This window comes from Poecile atricapillus, chromosome W (assembly GCF_030490865.1).
Source record: "Poecile atricapillus isolate bPoeAtr1 chromosome W, bPoeAtr1.hap1, whole genome shotgun sequence".
Classification (NCBI taxonomy): Eukaryota; Metazoa; Chordata; class Aves; order Passeriformes; family Paridae; genus Poecile; species Poecile atricapillus.
In genome coordinates this window covers 27,829,280-27,849,055 of record NC_081288.1, presented here as the reverse complement: position 1 = coordinate 27,849,055, position 19,776 = coordinate 27,829,280, and the positions used below count along the sequence as shown (strand labels likewise).

Sequence of the window (19,776 nt, the reverse complement as noted above, 5' to 3'; positions counted from 1 at the left end):
AGAGCACAAACAACCTTCACTTTATCTGGACTGTTTTGCCTTGGAGCAGAGTTTCAGAAGCTCTGCCAAGAGCAGCTTTAAGAAAACACAACTGGAGAGAGCTGTATACCTCAGCAGACCCTTTTAACTCCCAGACGTGTCTCTCACTGGGCCTGGACAAAAAGCTGTTTTTGCAAGAAAAATACTCCTGCTTTGCAGCACTTTTTTCTTCTCCTAGTTACCAAAGCTGTGAGTGTGCAGAAGAGACACAAATGCAGGTGATGAACCTCTCAAGCCTGCCAGCCTGGTCACATACCATATTGAAGCCACAAAATTCTGAGGAGAGAGATATCTTTACCTGTTTCAATGTCATCTATTGAGCCCAATCCATTGGAAGTAGTCTGTAAAGAGGATGTAGGAAAAGGGAGAGGAAAAATATTGTGAGAAATAAATTTTTAAATAGACATCCACACTTCACATCTGGGACTCTTTACTATTCCTAAATGCATATGACTCTTTCTTTTTCCTTATGGCCTCTTTCTGTGCTGGAACAATAAAGCAAATGAACTTTAGGAGATTCATTGATCCAAGGAACCTATAAATGTTTACCTTCAGCAGCTGACAAACCCTTTTGCAGCAAAGAAAAACCATGCCTGTACAATATCCAACCTTGTGAGCAGCTCCATACATAGAATAGAGTATTTCATGTGTGGATGGGAACACTGTGTCCCAGGTCCCAGGACACACCAATTGGTCAGCCCACTGCATGGGAGATCTGATTAGCCTGATCTTACACAACGTTCCTTTTCTTAGTTCACATATTTTGCAATCTAACAACCACAAACTTCTACAGCAAATTCAAAACAGGAAAATGTTTCCGCCAAGACAACTGCTGACTTGGAGCTCAAGGCAAGAAATAAATTGAGTCCATATTTTACAGAAACATAAATAGAGGTAAGTACATGTGCCTTTAGCTTAAGCTTAAAAAGGCACAAGTAAAGCATTTGGCTTGTGATACTGCATCTACTACAGTGAAGCTTGCACTATTTTCAGTTCTTAAAAAAGGAAAAGATTTTCAAATTAAAAACTAGGCACAACTATTAAAGAAAGCTGACTGGCCTTGCTGGAAAGATGTGAAGCCAAATCACTGAACAGTGAGAGGTAAACTAGTTCTTTCATATTCCATCTTGTACAAAATTACAATGTTTACAGTTTTATTGTTTATTTGCTTTAAGGAGCAATGTGAAGTACCAAACAGCCTGTAAAAACAGCAAGTGCCTGCTTGTTGGGATGATTCTTTGCCCAGTGGTGGAACAAGGCAACCAGCGATTTCTTCTATTTTACCTTAGTATTTGTACACTGCCCTGCCCAGCTGGATCTCCCAGGACAATAGAAACAATACATAAGCTGTGTATGTACCTTGCTCAGTACATCACAGGATTTAATTTTATTTGTTTCTTCAGCAGTTGCACTTTCTGACTGTTACATAGCATTGTTGTTAGATATGCAAAACTTGAAAACAAAAATTTATTTAAAATGCAAGAGAAAGCAAACATTCATAATAACTAAGAAAAATAACCATCTTTGGTGATCTAATTACCGACATAAAATATGATGCCAATAGAAATAGTTTCAAATACATAAATTTCTTGGCCATATCCCTTAAAAGCAGAAAACACTAATTAAAACAGTTGAAACCTAAAAGACAGTTATAAATCTACATGTAAATCAAACTTTAAAGTATTCTAGTAGCACAATCCAGAAACAGTAACAATCACAGGCTGCAAACTCTACCTGGTTTGATGAATTGATTGAGGTGCCATTACTGAGTAGTGAGAATGTTTCCAATTCCTGCTGCAAGGAAGAGCAAGGTCTTAGAGCAGAATTCAGACCGTGAATGCTCATAAACTAGGTAAAGCTGGGTCACAATATGGTTTCCTTCTAATCACTGCCAAAAATAAAAGCCACCCCAAAATGTTACCCCACTGTGACACTGGAGTACACGTTTGTCAACACTGAAAAGGGACATTTAATTGCTCTGTATACCTCAGAACCCACAACCCACTGACCCACAACCAGGAGGCAAAAAACTTCCTTGAGAAATAGATGGGTTTGCTTCTCGTTAAGAAATTACTACTTTGAGAAGGCATTATTGCACTTGAGTGAAAGCTGGAACTCAATACAAGAGATCACAAAATGTTAACAAAATACCAATCACAGAATTTCAAATAATAAAAAGCATTATGGAATGTTTCATTTTCATATTTCTAACATACAGGTGCTCTAAGCCCATCTCAGCTGAGTAACATGACAGCAGCAGAAAAGGTGGTAAGGCCAACACAGTGAACATCTACAAAAAGTATTTCCTCATAAACTTCCATTTCTTTGAGATGGAATCATTTGTGGAAAGCTGCTACAAGATCAAGGAGTTTTCTTAGGGTAGGCAAATCACACATGAGGTTTGTTGGGGAGAGGATTAACATATTACAGCCAGATTTACCCTAAAAGCTCTCTGCAAACCCGATGCCCACGAACCACTCCACCTCATGCTACAAGGGTGCCCCTCTGCAGATGGAACACGCTCTTTGTTTAACACACCCCCTTGCTTGGGGCCCAGGATGCAAACACAAACATCAGCCTCCACTATTATCTTGTGTTCTCTGCTCCTGAGAACAAAATATGTGACCAAGGCAGCTTTATGGGACAGCAGCTTTATGGCTAGCAGTGGCCTAACGCCCTCTAGCTCCATCTCAGGGTACACATTTAAACACCGACAGCACTTCCTTGTAGAGCCAAGTTATGGATCCAGTCACTGGTGTCAATTAGCTTCTGAGCAGGTGTGTACCAGTTGTTCTCCCAAAGCCAAGCTTTTCCCCCACCATAAAGAAGCATACACCTAGAAATGGGGCAGGAACCCTTCACAATCCACTGCACCACAAAAGCAGCCATGCTTCCAATGCAGGAGAGGATCCCATCCCTCTCATTGCATAACAGGGAGAGGACTGTGATGCAAAACCTGCTTTCGGATCAGGCCAAATGTTCCTCTCCTGCAAAAAAGAGAGTAGGCATCTACTGCATCAGAAGTTTCTCCTGCAGCACCATCTGGGGACTCAGGAAACATCCTGGCAGCAGGCACAGAGCAGCAATGGGGTTAGATATGGATCAAAGCAAAGTGAGTCAAAGGGTCAGGACAAGGAAGGTTACCAGCAGCCTGCTAGAGTTTGCAGGGTTGTGTACACATGTCTGTAACTGCAGAGCAGCACCTACCATCTCTGCAAAAGTAAATTTGTACGAGCAAAGGATAGCCCTTAAGACAAAAGAAGTCATACCTGAGGTCTTTTGTATGCTTTTCGAACCCTCAGTCCCAGCTTCTGGGCAAGCTCCTGTCCCAGCTGTGTGACACTTTCATCCTGGAGACAAAACCATTAACAGGACACTTTTAGTTTTGCCTTTGTGGCATACAGAATGAAATAAAGAGGAATACAGGAAATTGGGCTGCACCAAGAAGCCTCAACTTCAGACAGCAACAGGTAGATAATTTCCAGAACAGTCCCAGGAGAGTCCAGACAGACTTCAGCATTCTTGTCATTCAGTCTTGCCAAGATGCTGCAGTTGCACCAGGAGTTTTGCCCTACACTCAGTCAATGCTGCAGAAAATCAAATCAAGTATGTGCTTCAAACAAAGCACCTACTCTGTGAAAACAGGGTTTAGGAGTCCTGCTGGCAAGTAGGCTGAAGGAGCTGCCAAGGCTGGCTGCTGATACAGCTTCCACAAGGTCTCCATGCCTGGGAGGGAGCCTGCATGTCTTCCCTCTCTGCCAGCTGCAGAGTTAATAGTCATTTTTGATATGCAGACAGTACCCACTAGCCTGTTTTGCTTGTTTGTTTTTAAAGCTGAAACCAAGTCTCAGTTTTCAACCTACTAGCTAGAAGGCATTTTGACTGTCTCCAGCTCGTTAAACTGCCTCAGCTTAGTCAAGCAGATCCTTCAGCTTTCCGCAATTGTGTGGCATTTTACCATCCTCCCTGCCCAGTGTCCATGCCCACTCACACACCACCATGGGCTTTCTGCCCAGACTAACAACCTGCCACAGTCTTCTACAGTTATACATCACCAGCAACTGCTTCTTTCTGCTTTCCTCTCCCTGTTTGCAAAAATATCTGAGCACTTTAACAGCATTTTCGAAGAAAAAAAAAGTATCTGCCCAACCTGTTGTGCTAGCCCTCCTTAATCTTCCAACATTTCCCTCCTCATCTCCAACCTTGAAGCTTGCCTTCTTTCTCTCTATTTTCCATGCTGGTCTTTCCAATCTCCTTCTCTCTGCAGGTTGAGTCCTTTCCCTTTCAACAGCTGAGAAGCCTCTGGTTCTTCAAGCCCACCATATCAGTAACTTTTCCCTTCAATCTGGAGTGCCATTTCTTGATTGTACTCACTCCCCCACACCCTCAACATCAGTCTTGGCACCATCTTCACTGAACTCAGTGAATCCAAAATCTAGCTTGTCCATTTCTTCTTCTAAAACACCCATGCCATACCAAACATAAGCATACCACAGAGAAGTATTAACTTCACCGTACTGAGAACTTCTGCAAACGTGTAGCACTGAGCATCTGCACCCAGAAATAAGGTAACTCTGATAGACAGTGAGCCAAATGAGTAGTAGATCCTTTATCACCATAAGTTTTAAGATGGGGTCTGTTTTGACCACAACAAAGTTCTCAGCAATTACAGCAATGCAAAGATGGAAGTACCCATGTGCTCCAGAGGGTAATGGAAACAAGAATGAAATGATGGATAGCACGACTTGCCTTTGATGCAGAGAAGGCTTATGATTTCTGTTAAGTACGTGGTAAGACAATGGGTTATGTTAATTTACAAGACTGAATTGTTTAGAATGGGAAATACAGACCACTGAATGTGGAGTTTTTTAGGCTGAAGTTTCCTGGCACAGAGAAGTTTGATAAAGTAATGATAATAATGGGAGCTATGTAAACATAACTATGTAGTTAAAATATAAATTAAATTAAGTGGCTAAACTGCAGTGTAAAATATAGCCACATATAGCTTCACAAGAACACCTACATTAGACACTTTTGTTAATCAAAGGGTTTCTTTATAAAACAATCCCTTGGCACTCCCCAAGCATGATATCTTTAATATGTTTTGGTCACCCTGTTCTGCCAAGTCAAAAAAGCTAGAATTTACAAGCTACGCAAAAGGAATAACTAACTGCTAACAAGGCTTTCAAACATTGCTTCTGTAACACTAATAACAAAGGAAACTTAACTTCTCCTGCTGAGGTGGATGCATTTTTCTTGTGATAACATTATTGTGATGGATCAGAACCAAGATCAGCACAGTGCTCACTTGAATCCATGTAATCACAGTTTGCTTTCCTGATCAATATCTGGCCTAAGAGGATGCTCAAAAGCTCTATCAGGAAAATATTTAGTTCCCAGTATATGCAGATAGTCCTCTCTGCATGCAAAAATTTACACATCCCTGAACACAAAAATAACTATGCCATGTGATGTCAAGGACACCTTTGAGTGTTCCTCAAAAAATCACTTTGCCTTAGCAATCAGTAAGTGAAACGTGAGACACTTGTACCCAACACAGGAAAACCATAGGAGTTTTCCTTTCAGTTCCAGCTCCCATTTATCCCATGCTTCTAGTCACTTACATTAGAGATACAAAAGCAGTCAATTAAAACATTCTCATGGCTTTAGTTCTCCTCTTGTTAAGAGCAGGGGTTTGCTCTTCACAAACAGACCATGAACCTGCTGTGACTACCTGGTGTCTCTGACTGGCACTATCTGCAAGAGGTGACTTGGTCTGAAGAAACATGCGAGGACAAACATCTTGACATCATGTCAGAGAGACAGAATTTCTGGGCATAAGGATCTTCTTGGGCACAGACAATATTTCTCATCCACTATCCCCTGGCTTCACACTAAGCATGTTGAGGAGAGGAAGGTTGTGAGCCACAAAAACCAAGATGACTTGTATGTCAAAAACTTACATGTGGGAGGGACAGCAAGCATCGGCTGTTGCACTCATATGCTTCTTTGTGTCTTCCAAGTTCATTTAAGGAACGGGCTTTCCGGAATAGCGCTCGGATGTTCTCCTTGTCGAGACTTAAAGCCTTCTCGCTGTCTTCCAGTGCCTTCTCAAACAACCCCTGCATGGAAGAGGCCGTATGGAGTCAGCTGAGGCACAGCAGACTAACCTGTCCTCTGTGAATGCAAATGTTCTATCTCTCAGCAGAAAACAGGAATACAAGTGGCAAGTGGAAGTACATATGTTACCTCATGCACAGACCAGCGTGCAAACACACCTACACGAACAGAACATTTTGTTAAATCTTGCAAAACTCAAATCATTTCAAAGTCAAGGAATAACAGAAGTAAGGCTGCTTGAGCAACCTTATCTTGTCTCCCCTTCTACCCTGAGCATGTTACACTTGAAAGTCTTTAATTATGTGACTGCTTGCTAATTTTCAGGGGACTCAGTGTCCCTACAAACAGGATGGGCCTGCTCTGGGGTTGTGCCATAAAGGAAAGCTGTTACGTGCCTTAATAAAATGGAAGCATGCAGCCTTTTAGAGCCTGGGTATTTCAGGATCCTTTTCCATATGTATGCTGCAAGTTCCTTCAAGACCCAAAGCCTTCCTACTGTCTTCCAGTGACTCAAAGGAGGAGGCAAGAGCCTCCAGAGCAATAAACATTATTCCAGAAAAATATTTGCTCAATACTGGAAGACACTGGGTGGTACTAACTCCTCACCACTGAATACCAGAACTGCATTGTCAGTACCTCAGGCCTGGCCCCCTCTCCTCACATCCTTCCTCTGGTCTTGCAAGACACGGTGTAATGGTGAGGAGATTGCAGACTCTTCTGTGTGGTGTTGTCTCCTCCAGTGTTTGAGCAGGGAGTGGGCAAAACCAGCTGAAACGCTTCTTGACATCTTTTCCAACTGCACAGCATTGCAACCCTGGCTCCTGGGGATGACTTGGGAAAGCACTCACCATGGCAAAGTAGCAGGCAGCTCGGTTGACGTGGAGCTTGCAGAGGAGTTCCTTTGGGATGGTCACCTCGTCGGAGGCTGCGTAATCCGCCACGTTCAGCCCTTCTACGTACTGTACCAGGGAAAGCTTGAAATCCTTCTCTCGGAACAAATCATTGCCCTCTGCAAACAAGTTTCTCACCAGCTTCTGCAAAAAGGCCTGGGCAGCAGGGAGAGAAAAAATACACTCAAGTGGATATTCAGAGACAGGAGAGACTTCCCAATTTACCATTCCTTTCCATATCTTTTACTGCTTGCCCACAAAGATACTTCTGCATCCCTACTCTCCTGTAAAACATCAGTTTTTTTGGTAGAGGAGAATAATGCAGTCAAACCCCCATTCTTCTTGAACACTCAAGTGTCTTCTCCTTTCCCTGAAAGTTGTCATCGTCAGAACCTTAAAACTTTAAGTCACAGTCAAATTGTGACAGACCATCCCACATTCTTCACTTTTGGCATGTAAACTAATGGCTGTGCAACAGAACAAATCTTTCTAACCAGAGGGCTCCCAGCTTCAACAAAATCTCCATTACCTCATAATCTTCTTGGCTTAGGGGTAATGTGGACCTGAAGAAAAAGAAGAGAAAATACTCATGAAACAGGCATCCATGAAAACAAGGGCTTTTGTCTGAAGAAGAGATAATTTTTCTGGTTCTGTGTTGGTGATCTCAATAAGTTACTGAACATTTTATCACTGCAAAAGCAGCTGAGGCAAAGAGAACAGTTAGGGAGCATTATGCTCAGTGACAGTCACAGTGGTGTCAAGTGATGGCCACAGCTAAGAGGGACTTGGGACTAGAGGAGTCTTATTCTCATTTATTCTCTGCACATACTTGATCCCCTGTAATGTGCCTTCCAACAGTCACCTAAAAGACCCAGCTTTAATAAAGTCCCATGAGAGACTGCCATGAAGAATACAAGTGTATTTTATGTGCATCTGGCTCTAATGAGAGGCACCAGAGGGGCACTCCAAGACCTCCCCAAATCCTTTGTGAGACCAGAGACATAAAGAGATTAATGCAATCACTTTTCTCTGCCTTAACTTAGCCACATGCCTTTAGGCCTACCCTACAAAAGGAAGGGAGGAAACAATGCAGGTTCAGGAGACCATTTAACTCTAATCTTCTCAGCCAAGCCTGAGCCACAAATTCTGGCAGTGCTTGTGAGGATAACACCTACCCCACAGCAGCACTGAGATTTAAGAACAAGGTTCTGTTCTTCAGATTGGACCATCTAATTCATCCAGGCTTGGTCCACATATATTTATTTATTCTCTTCAAGGACAAATCAATAAGCTCTGCAGGAATCCTTAGCACCTTTCATAGCTTTTCTCACCTACAGTGCATACATGATCTTACTGGTTACTGAAAAAACGTTTTTTAGATTTCATCTAATCACTCCTTAAAACTAACTACAGGAAATGTCATGGCTTTGTAAGAAACATTCGTGCTGCCTACAAACTTGGACTCCCCCTTTTGCATCAAAACAAACCAATATATGTCACCGTTCCTGGTTCAGAGTGCAAGATATGCCCCAGATGCATGAACTGCACCTCATATTTCTTAATTATTTTCTTCCCCAGAATCTTGTGCATTTTTATAAGTGTTACCAATATAAATCTCAAAATTATCTCTCCAAAACTGGGTTATCAGCCCTATTTAGTCTCAGACTGGGATGAAAATTTCATGGCCAAATTACAGGATACAAATATGTAACATGGAAGATCTAGGGGGTTTCCTACTGTAGAGACACAGATTTCAGGCATAGTAATTGCAGGATTCAAAGCAGACCTTAAAAAAAACCCAAACCAATCTGTTTACAATCTTACTACTTCCTTACTCACCATGGAACCTAGACCAGAGTTTGAGGCCTCTGCTAACTCAAACATTGGAGGGAGAAATGCTATGGTATCTTATAAGGAAGTACTAGGATTTGTAACTACTAAATAAGCAACCACTTCAAGCTCTACAAGGCCACATTATATTTATAGAAGAATGATCTGAGACATCCACCAGGTTGGCAGATGTAAAAGAATCCAGGTCATCTACTTGCCCTATAGGCACCATATGGGGTGCCTAACAAGTTATGTACCTTGTTTCCCCACCTACAGAACTGAAACACTATCTCTCTTCCTAACAAAGGTGGGATAACCTTGTTGAAAGAGCACTTTTGAGATCTTCATACTGAAGATGATGTAGAAGGTCCAAGTACTGTTAGTGTTATGCTGACTGTAAAGATCATCCTGGAACTGCAGGGAAGGGCAAAACCAAAGGATATTAAAATGACAGAATTTCAAATGTAGGGAGCTAACAGGACAAGAAACATCCTGAAAAATCACAGTTAAAATCCTCAAGACAGTATCTCTTTCCCATGCAGCAAACCCAAAGCAGTGAATAGGAAAAACTCATTTCCTGCAATCCTCGACAGAAAGACAACTGCCTCCAAATCCATAGGGAGCACTGAGGTTGTCCACTTACTGAATGAACTGAAGTCCTTTCTCTATCTCTTGTTTTCTCTTCTGCCTCTCCATTATAGTTGCTGTGGAGAAAGAAGAAAAAGAAACAACACAAAGTGAGTCATTTTAGGTCTTGCTGCCAATTAAACAGCACAGTATTTTGTTTGTGCCTGAATTTACTACTAACAAAATGTTCCAGACCAGATGCCCTGAACGGCAAAGCCCATGATTTATCCACACTGCAGATACAGCACGACCAGCAGCTCACTACCAAGTATCTGCTTTTTCTCACATGCCACTGACAGGATACATGGGCAAAGAGGAATTACTTCAATTTGAGCTCTCTGCTTAGGCTGCCAGTAAATAAAGCAGTGGAAACCAACTGTTATCATGACTGCCTTCTAGGAAAGGGAAGAAACCTAACACCAACTTTGCCCGCACTGGCTGTCATTTCAGGAATTTGTGCCGAGACCCTCCCATGATAAGCAATTCTGACCACTATTTATCTGGGACAGATGAAAACTGGTTTACTGCACAGCTTATGAAACATACCTTATCTACATAAGGTTTATGGAGGTACAGCACGAAGGGAGATGCAAAGGAAGAAGGAATTGCTTGCCGTGGTCCACATAAAAGGACAGCAGTGAATCCATGCAATGGGGATTTCATGCTGAAATCAGCAGGCAAGAGCAGCACAGCCTGGGAAACATTTCTTTAGAGAGGGAACAGAGCCCTATTGTGCAGTGTTTTAAACTGGGAAGGGCAGCACCTTAGGAAGGCTCAAGAGTTATCTGCACTTCATCCTCTGCAGTTTGGAAGCAAATTTTGGAATGGCTCCCCAGTGACCATTCCCCAAGGTACAAGGATCTGTCACACAAGAAAAAATAAGAATGGCACTTTGTGGTAAAACTGAGTTGCTGGTGACAGCAAAGTTCACATCAACGAGCTGTGATCACAAATAGTGCTCAGTATTTGAGGAATAGAAACTTGGGGACAAAGTCAGCAACTGGAGGAACACTGAAATGAGATGAAGACCCTGTACCTTCCCAACCCAGGATTGCCTCTGAAAAGATCCTAAAGTAATTTCTCCACCTCTACACTACAACAACTTGGAGAGCATTATCATCCAGCTCCCTTTTACATTAAGACCATCCCTATCATTCTAAGATATCTTGTAGTATCAATAACACACCCAGTCTGAACAGGGTGAAGGGGCCTTCACGCTACATAAAAATCAATCCTGACAACTCAGCAAGCCCTTATTGATTGTGCTCTGTGCCACGCAAAAGGTAGAATTGATATCTGCCCCTTACCAAGAAGAAGAGTTGGGGGAAGGGGAAAAGACTGGAGTGAGGGAAAATGGCAGCAAAAGGAAGCAAGAGCTTGAAAGAGACACTGTGCCATTTCTGAGTCATCCGACAGTAAATTTGGGAGCAATCTGGTTCAAGCAGCAGGTAGGAGATTTTAAGCAGCTGAACTTGGAACAGGATGGACAGTGCAGCAAGACAGGGAAAGTCAACAGACAAGGTGAGGGATGATCAGCATCTCTACAAAGGCTTTTAACAGAAGTGATGGAGAAGAGCTGATATACTTCAGTACAGCACCATCAGAAGGCCTGCATTGATTCATAAATATCCTGGATAATGAGCAATCAGGAAAAAAAAAGGAAATTTAACAAGGAGATTGTGAGGTTCATATGATCACTAGCGATACAGGCAGATGAATCATGATTTTTGAAGAGTTAAGATTTTAGCTAAGAGTTAGAAGCAATTTGTAATGATGAAGATGTAAGTCAGATAAGCAAATGGTAATTAATGACTATTAGATGCTTAAGCCAGAGCTAATTGTTATATTGCTTGCTGTTATGAACTTGTTTATATAAAAAAGTGGAATAAGTGAACCGTTATAAGAACAGATTGAACACAGTGAGAAAAATGACCAGCACCTGGACTCTATACCAATCAATGACGAAGCACAGGGCTTTGGATCGTGCCAGAGGGTCACAAAGACCTGATGAACACTTTCCTGACTTCATCCTTTGAGACCACTGACAAAATTCGAGACCACCGACCCAATTCAAGAGAAGAACTGTGCGCACGTGAAGAACTAATAGCCTCATTTTAATACTGAATGGGGATGGGAGGTGCTGGAGTTATGCATACGTATTTTATATAAGATCTTGGGAAATAAATAAAAGGAAAAGAACCTTGTTTGGGGCAGTCATGCCTTTTGGAGACGACTCCCATGCCCTCCACCGGTGAATAAACATACCACTTTCTAACTTTAATTAGTTAGAGGGTCTTTGTCCATGATCATATATCGATTTTCAATGATTCACAGACAGGCTTGAGAGGCAGACAAGTGGTAATTCATTTAATTTTTCTCCTTGTGTGAAATTCTGTAAAGACAGAGGAAGTAAGAGAGAACAGAGATGTGGAAGAAGAGCAATAGGACCCATTTCCACAAAGGCAGCAGTGGAAGAAATGAAAGAGGACAGAACCACCCCAGAGCACTGTAGAAAACTGTGAGGGCCATCAGAGACAAGAGTGAGGAAAGTCTCCACAGAAAATGACAAGAGACAAACTGTGGGAGAGAAGAGGAGGCAAAAGAGTCAAGTAGACCCTCCCAACAGCTCATGGGGAGAGCACTGAGAGGAAGGAAAAATTTCTAGCTGTCTGGTCCCTGAATACACTAAAAGGCTTGAAGTACTCCAAACAGCCTCACCTTGAACCCCACCTATGCCCCTCTGTCCAAGGTCTAGGAGCTCCATTTCAGCAGAGGTCCAGATCCTGCCTTATCCGAGCAATGCTTTAGGTGAATTTGTCCTCAGTTCTATCTCTGGGACAAACCTTAGACCTCTACTGCAGGCAGCTTGTCTCAGGTCCTGTCTCTGGCACCATCTCCTACTGCTGGACTTTCTGGCTGGACCTGGACCAGATTCACCACCTCATCTTCTTTGTGACTGTTGATGGACCACTGCTACTGGTAACTAGTTCAGACTACACTATTCAGGTGTGGGACTGTACCCTATGAGTGAGGGCATTGCTGGTGACTGCCATCACCTTCAGCTACTTGCTTGTCCTGCCTGGAGGTGCAGCCCTGCTCTTGCTGCTCCCTGAGCCTTGCTGGAAGGAACCAAAGTCAGGGAAGTGAAGCAGCAGCCCACGGATCCGATGAAAAGAGAGATTATTAGCAACTGTGGGGACGGCAGTTGAACACAGGCTGGTCATCATCAAGTCAATGGCTGCATTCCAAAAATGCTGTGGTGTACCTTTACAATTGTGTATATCCACAAAACAGATCACCACCTTGAAAACCTTCCAATACACATGGCCTACTTCTGTTTCTGAGCTCAACCTTCAAAACACTCTGCAAGGAGTGAAGGAGAGATCAGTACCTATTCTCACAGCTACCCTGATACGCTGCTAAAACATCTGCACAGCAGGATGTGAGTGTGTGTTACAGAGAGAGCTGATTAATGTTGCTTGCCCAGAGAAAAGGGCATTCAAACATAACTGACCCAAACCTGGAGTGCAGCCAAGGACTACTGGGAATGGCTACAGGATGTCTCCTTTCTAGAGTTACCCAATTCTTCTTGCATCCCAAAGCTCCTCTTCTGTTTTTTTCTCTCCTCATCACTATTGCCACGGTATCCAGCATGAATATCCCCACCCTTGCTTCATGTGGATGGCTGACCAGCCTATTGCAGTTCTTTAAGTCCCACAACACACAGCTACAGTCTGATCCTTGCTACAAAACCCTCGTAAAAGGCAACCTTCTGTGCCTTGCATGCTCTTTATGCTCTGAAGTTCTACCCTCATCTTCCAGAGTGAATGTTCTTCAACCCAAAACTCTCCATTGCCTTCTCTGGATATAAACCACCAGCGTGATCTCCCCTCTAGACTGTTGCTCCCTGGTACTGTCCCACATTCCTCCCTCCTTGCAAGTGGGTGACCAGCGTTTTCTGCTAAAGGTCTGTCACACCTCCAGGCTTATGTCATGACTTTGCACATAAGACTCATCCTCTCATGGGCAACACCTTCAAAGCACACACCATAAGCTGCTGCTCAACAACTTCTTGCACATCTCTCAGGAGCAACTACCTTCCTTTTTCCTTCGATGTGACTCCACACCAGCAATCTCCTTCATGCGTGGCAGACCCCTCATCTGTCCTGCCTGCCCCAACCACTGCAGGAGGCTGCCAATCACACTCCTCTCTTTGCTCCTCACACCTTCTCCCCCACCACCTCACTGGCAAATTCAGTCACTTCTGTCTCCCCTCATGGTTCCAGCCTCTTCACAGTGTTTCATTTAACATTCAGACCGAGCCATGCACTTGTTACACCAGCAAACCCAACACACTGTGAGCCACCCACATGAGCAACTCTTCAGTTCTGCCACACACTATACCACAGCTACTGCATAATTAATTTTAAGTGGAAAGGTTGTTTAGCTTTTGTTTTCTTGGTCTTTCAAATATTTTTAGAAACACAGTAGAAAACATTTTATGAAGCACTGCATCTAAGTGTTCCTTTTCTCCCCCCCACCAAACCTCTCTGTCCAGACATGTCCACTCAAATCACCAGCAAAATTCAAATACTGAGTATTTATACCTCCACTACAAAGCTCTTATCCTTTCAGTCCAGGGACATTTATCCTCTCTGGTTCAGCATCAAGAGAGAACTTTATTCAAACTTTGTCAATAAATTACAAACCATTTCCCAGACAGGAATAAAATGCTACAGACAGGCATCAGAAGGAAGCATGAGCCAGTGAACTGCCTTCAGAAGGAAGTAAGAGCCAGTGAACTGGGTGACTGAACTTCAAACTGGGTGGATATCCTCTAGATGGGTAGATGGTAGAAACACGAGATGAACAGAAAGACTTTGATTTATCTTACCAAGGACATGGCTGTTATTCATAACCCTGCTAGAGCTGAATTTGGGCAAAGTTTTTCATACCGTATTTCTGAGATGGCAATGAGTTGACATTTGACTGACTTCCAGGCATTGACTGTAACATTTCAGCTAGAAATAAGTATGCTCAGATGCAAGTGTCATGTTGTAGAGCTGAGACTGGAGCTCCCCCGGAAAAAGGCTCCAGGAAACACTGGTCTGAAACATGGGAGTTTTTCACTGCCTGCAGTTTGGCTGCCTTAGTGGTACAATGGAACAGCTAACTGGGCACACATCAATGAAGGACAAACTGCAGAGCCCACTACAAACTTGGGCTCTTGCTCACTCCTGCAGCTGCTCTCTGCCATGCCCCACTCCCTGGGTTTCACTGCTTCTCACAGCCAACCGCTCTTGAATTCCCCACCACTCTGCTGTGCCCACCAGGGCTGACTCCTCTGTCCCTCCACGCAGCGGCTGCCCCAAGGTACTTTCACGGCCACCGTCTCACATCCCAGCACCCCATTAGTACCACTCCTGCTCTGCAGCATCACTGGGATCACTGGGGTGGCACCAGCTGCACCCAGCAATATTCACTGCACCCACTGAATGCAGAGCAAGGTAGCAACAACCAGCTCACTCCCCAGTGAAAATAAACGCAGTGATTCGAAGTTTCCCTGAGAGGGGGATGGTGGTGGGGGCTAAAAGCCTCAATTGACCACAACAGCCCCCATTACCTCATTTTCCATTCCCTCCAGCCTTGTGTTCCACACATAACACCTTCATATATCACAGGCCACCCTTCCTCCTGCCCCCACTGCAGCGCAGCCAGGGAGCAAGGACAGAGCTGTGGGGTGATGCTGCCTATCCCTACGCCACTTGCTCTTGGTTTCCTGCCCACCCAGCTCGCACTCCCGTGCTTCATTTGAAAAACTAAATCCCAGGTCCGGTTTCCACGCGGATAGCGCGGGAACCCTCGCTCGCCTCCTCCCCCCACTGCCAGCGCTAGGCCGCCGATCCCCGGCCTTTCGTAGAAGCCACTGCCGGGAGAGGCGCCACCTCGGCGGCTGGAGCGGAGGGGGGCCGGCGGCGCCTCCCGCACCCCCGCGGCTCTGCCGAACGCCGGCACCCCGGCACTGCCAACACCGCGGCCCTGCTGGGAAGGGTCTCCCGCGGCAGGAGACATCCAGGCTTCCCCGGGAAAAGGAAAACAAACCAAAACATGCTCTTCCTCCTTCCCCATCCCCCATCACTGAAATAAAAATCACGCATCTCCAAGAGTCTGGGAGACGGCTTTAAGAGGGAAAAAAAAATTAAAAAAAAAACCCAACACATAATGTCCCCTGCCACCCGGAAACTGTCTAAAATATTAAAGAATTAAACCCAAAACAAACAAATGAAACCCAAACAAAACCAAAACACGGTCTTATTTTATAAACTTTAGAAGACCCTACGGAAGATCCATGTAAAAAGCAATTCCAAAGGGCTTTTCTGCCGTTTAATGGGGTTTGTACCAAACAAGAGGGGGAAACTGCAGTCTAAATACAGACCAGCATACACATCCCGAACCTACAAAACACAGGCACAGACGCGATTAATACTAAGTTTTCCATGTAAACTCAGGGTTTTTTCCCCTAGCTATGCAATTTTAGACTACTACCACATTTTTCCAGGGGGTGGGATTAGGATCTTTGACAATATTTCTTTTTTTTTTTTTTTTGCAAACCCCACATTTTTGGCGGAAGAGGGTTTAGCTTCAAAATCAAATTTCCAATTACACAACCTTTCATCTATGCAGTTACTATCTGAAACCTTTACTTTCTAATGAAGCAACATCCAGAATTTCTTGTTTCTCAAGTCCACCCCTTTCTACATACACAAACACACACAGAATTGATTTAAGACAAAAAATAATCCCCCCAAAATAATAATAAAGAACTCACCTCTCCTCGGGTTTTCCCCCCCACACTATGTATAAACTTTCCTTGATAAATGGTATTGTATTACTAGAGATATTATTAATGTATTATTACTAGAAGTAATAATAATAGTAAGTGCTATTTAATTATAGAAGGCAGCATTCTGCTTCTGGATCGGCTGCCCCTGCAGCTCCCTCCATGTGCCTCCTGATCTCTTTACTTTCATTTCCAGGTCTCGCTCTCTCTCGCTCGCTCCCAGCTGCACCAGCAAGAGAAAATGCCTCCCTGCATATCCTCTGGGCCCTAGAGGCTACCGCTTTCCATTACAAAAACTCACAAATCTTTCCCTTGTGGCTGGTTTTGAGATTCTTTAAGGTGAATTAGGCTTAAAAAAAAAAAAATCTAAAAAATAAAGCGCTTCAGCAGTCGACTCTCCGTTCTAATTTTAATGCAACATTTTTTTTCTTCCCGGTTGTCTTTGCTGATATAAAAAAATAAACCCCAAGAGAAAGCAAAGCTGCCTCTACAGAGGGTTTGCATGCAACGAACGCGGCGAGGAACTGAATTGTGAGACCCCCCCCCGGGATTATCACATATGTGAAGAAGTGACCCTTGTGCCCACCCATTTCTGTTCGCTGGACGGGGGCCAGAGCCATCGCTGCTGGCAGAGCAATTATCTGCTCCAGCCAGACCTTACTCACTCCACCCTGCACTGCTGAGGGGGTTCCCTGTAAATTAGATCGTCTGAAAACGTAAATCTTTGGGTGGAAAGGAATATGCAGTAAAAAAAAAAAAAAAAAAAAAATTAGAAATTTAAAAAAACACCAAAAATAACCAAAGAAGCAGAAAAAAACCCAAACAACCCCCCCAAACTAAACACAGAAATAAAACAAAACAAACAAATATATAGCTATATCTCAATTAATATTATATTTTATACAGCTGGCTATTATACAAGCTACATAATTATATATATATGCACATCTATATGTTATATATATATATGTAGATGCATATATGCAGCATGTGTATATATATATAAAAACCATATTAATATTAAATTTTACATGATTTGGTATTACACAATCTACATGTATATTATATGTATGTAGATGCATATATATTTTTATATTTATGTATACATATGTAAATTTAGATGCTTTGGAATTGGATTTTTGGCTCGTTTTCATCCCAAATCTCTCAATATTTCCAGAAAGTGGATTGCATCTCCATAGCAGTCCATACTGGCAGAGCCCCAGGAAGAGAGCTGCTGGTGGGAAAGGGGGCTGAGTGGGATATGCTCTGCCATGGGCAGTGGCTGTGAAGATCCAGAGACACAGACCATCTTAGGTGGGGGTCACCCATCCCCACCCAGCTGCACTATCACTAACTTCAAATAACTCTCTGGAATGAGTTTTGTGCTGGTAGAAGAGTTTCCCACTCCCTAAAGGATTCTGTCTACCATTAGATTAATAATTTCCAGACTGACACTGGTTTAAATTACCAGCTTTTTCCCAATGTAATCAGTGACATGTTTACTCCTGAGTGTCTCACTTCTCCGTTTACAGTGACCCACAAGAATGTCACGTTGTGCTTTGCAGCTCTGTACTCTGCCAAGATTCAAAGGCAGATTGAAGGTAATATCTGAAGTGTACTAAACTTGCCTGATATTTAAAACGCATTGATCATAAAAGGAAAGACTTTATTGTAGTGTGTAGGATTTGCTTCTGACAGCATTGTAAACACAATAAACTGATAATTTATGAAATATAGGCTATGACTTGTATAGTGTACCTTATGACACTGGAGAACATTGTCTAATGCTCCAAAATTACAATGCACATTTTTAGGTATTGGTTTTGATCCAAAGATTGCTACTATCCATGGATAAGAAAATGTTTGTTTTTATTAACCCTTCTGACGATTTGTTGTTTCTTAATTTAAGGTGGTGAAACTGTGACAATGAGTAGAACCTAAACTAAGCTGGGCGTCTGGTGCAGAAGCTGCTGGGCAAAATGCACATTAAGTGGCAAACCCTGTTGATGGGGTGGTTTTGGGCAGAAGAAAGGTGGAGCAGGTCTGGAGGCAGAAAGTAAATACAGGGAGCAGATATGCCAGATCACAGTGGGAGGGCAGCCTTACAGAGCCATCACCAAATGAGTCACAGAGCCCAGGACACCTCCAACCCTGCAGCCCCTGTAAAAGGAAAGACATCACCACTGGATGAGAAGAAAGGTTAAGAGGAGATGAGGAAAAAGAGGAACAAAACCAAATTGTACACACAATCAAGAGTTATGCTGGAATAAACACTAGTTTTTCATTTAAGAACAGTCATTTTCATGACTGCATTTCTCAATTGAAAGTCATGTTGTGCTTTCCTCCATCCCAATTTGCTTTGTCTGTAAGACTGAGGTGTCCTGCAAGGTCATGATTTGGCATGTACCACTCCTCTTGTGAAGTAAAATCTCTCATTAGCAGTTAACATTAAGATTTTCACAGTTTGCAAGTGCAATTATTGAAGTCTCAGTCTCATGTGCAGGTAGTCAGCAAGAGTCAAACACTGCAAACCCCTGCTACAAACCAGATACAGTGTCATAGAAGTTACTTTGATTTATAAAGCTATCTTTTAGGAAGAATAGATGTAGGATCTATCCTACAGTGGCATGGTACATCTACATTCCAACATAGCTGCACCTGTAGTTAATGCCTTTATTCTTGCTCCTTGGTCACAACCAAGATTTGGGAGAATGACAGGGAAGGGAATCTGATGTATTTGATAAGAATCCTGTTTATTACTAAAATTTATTTATTTGTTTGTTTATTTATTTATTACTAAAAATTGTGAGGAACTAATATCCAGTCCCAAATTTCTTGCTTATATTTTCCAGGTTCAGGCTCCTTCTAGAGATCACACTAGTTTAGTTCCTCATCAGCTCTATGTATTCCGGCAGCTTTATGCTTCTCACATACAGCCATAGTCTAGTGTCTAAGTGGTTCTTAATTTTCTTCAGCTGCAAAAGAAACTTCTCTTACTATTTGTGAGGCTGCTCATCCAGCACCATCAACTACTGACATTCTTTTCTTGGGTCCATATAAGCACTTGCTGTTGCTTATTAAAAACACGGGAATTTTGTGAGAGACTGGAAAATGCCTCTCACAATGTTTTGGGACTAAATAGCAGAATAAATCCTACCAATGGGCCACCTCAGTAGCGACCTGAAAGGTACCTGAAATGGCACCTGTCTTGGTGCCTGTAGGTTGCAGGTTGCAGAGAAGGGACTGGGGTGCTGTGCCAACCCACTGCAGTAGCAGGCAGGTCTGTGCACCACTCACCCTGCCTCATCCGATGTACTTTTGTTTCTATACTCAGAAGAAAATGTCATGCACAACGTGCACGCGAGGCTGTCACACAAACCAAGGCTTTTTTGCATCCTTAAACAGGAATGGCTATGCACTGCAAGGTGA

General features: G+C 43.1%; 1 protein-coding gene across 10 annotated transcripts in view; it reads right to left on the bottom strand.

The window, feature by feature from the left end:
• The window catches only part of LOC131591515 (zinc finger CCCH domain-containing protein 7B-like), a 48,216-nt gene extending 31,322 nt beyond the window's left edge, over nt 1-16,894 (bottom strand). For 4 of the 10 annotated variants that reach the window (XM_058862297.1, XM_058862304.1, XM_058862299.1 and 1 more), the window contains exons 1-8: nt 9,688-9,742; nt 9,523-9,583; nt 7,579-7,612; nt 7,008-7,205; nt 6,003-6,161; nt 3,309-3,389; nt 1,774-1,833; nt 338-380 (exon numbers count right to left, since the gene is read on the bottom strand). In XM_058862297.1, coding sequence (XP_058718280.1) covers nt 338-380; nt 1,774-1,833; nt 3,309-3,389; nt 6,003-6,161; nt 7,008-7,205; nt 7,579-7,612; nt 9,523-9,583; nt 9,688-9,727 — 676 coding nt within the window. In that variant the 5' untranslated portion in view covers nt 9,728-9,742. The other 6 variants (XM_058862298.1, XM_058862306.1, XM_058862301.1 and 3 more) reach the window with 5 other exon arrangements.
• Between the last annotated feature and the right edge of the window lie 2,882 nt (nt 16,895-19,776).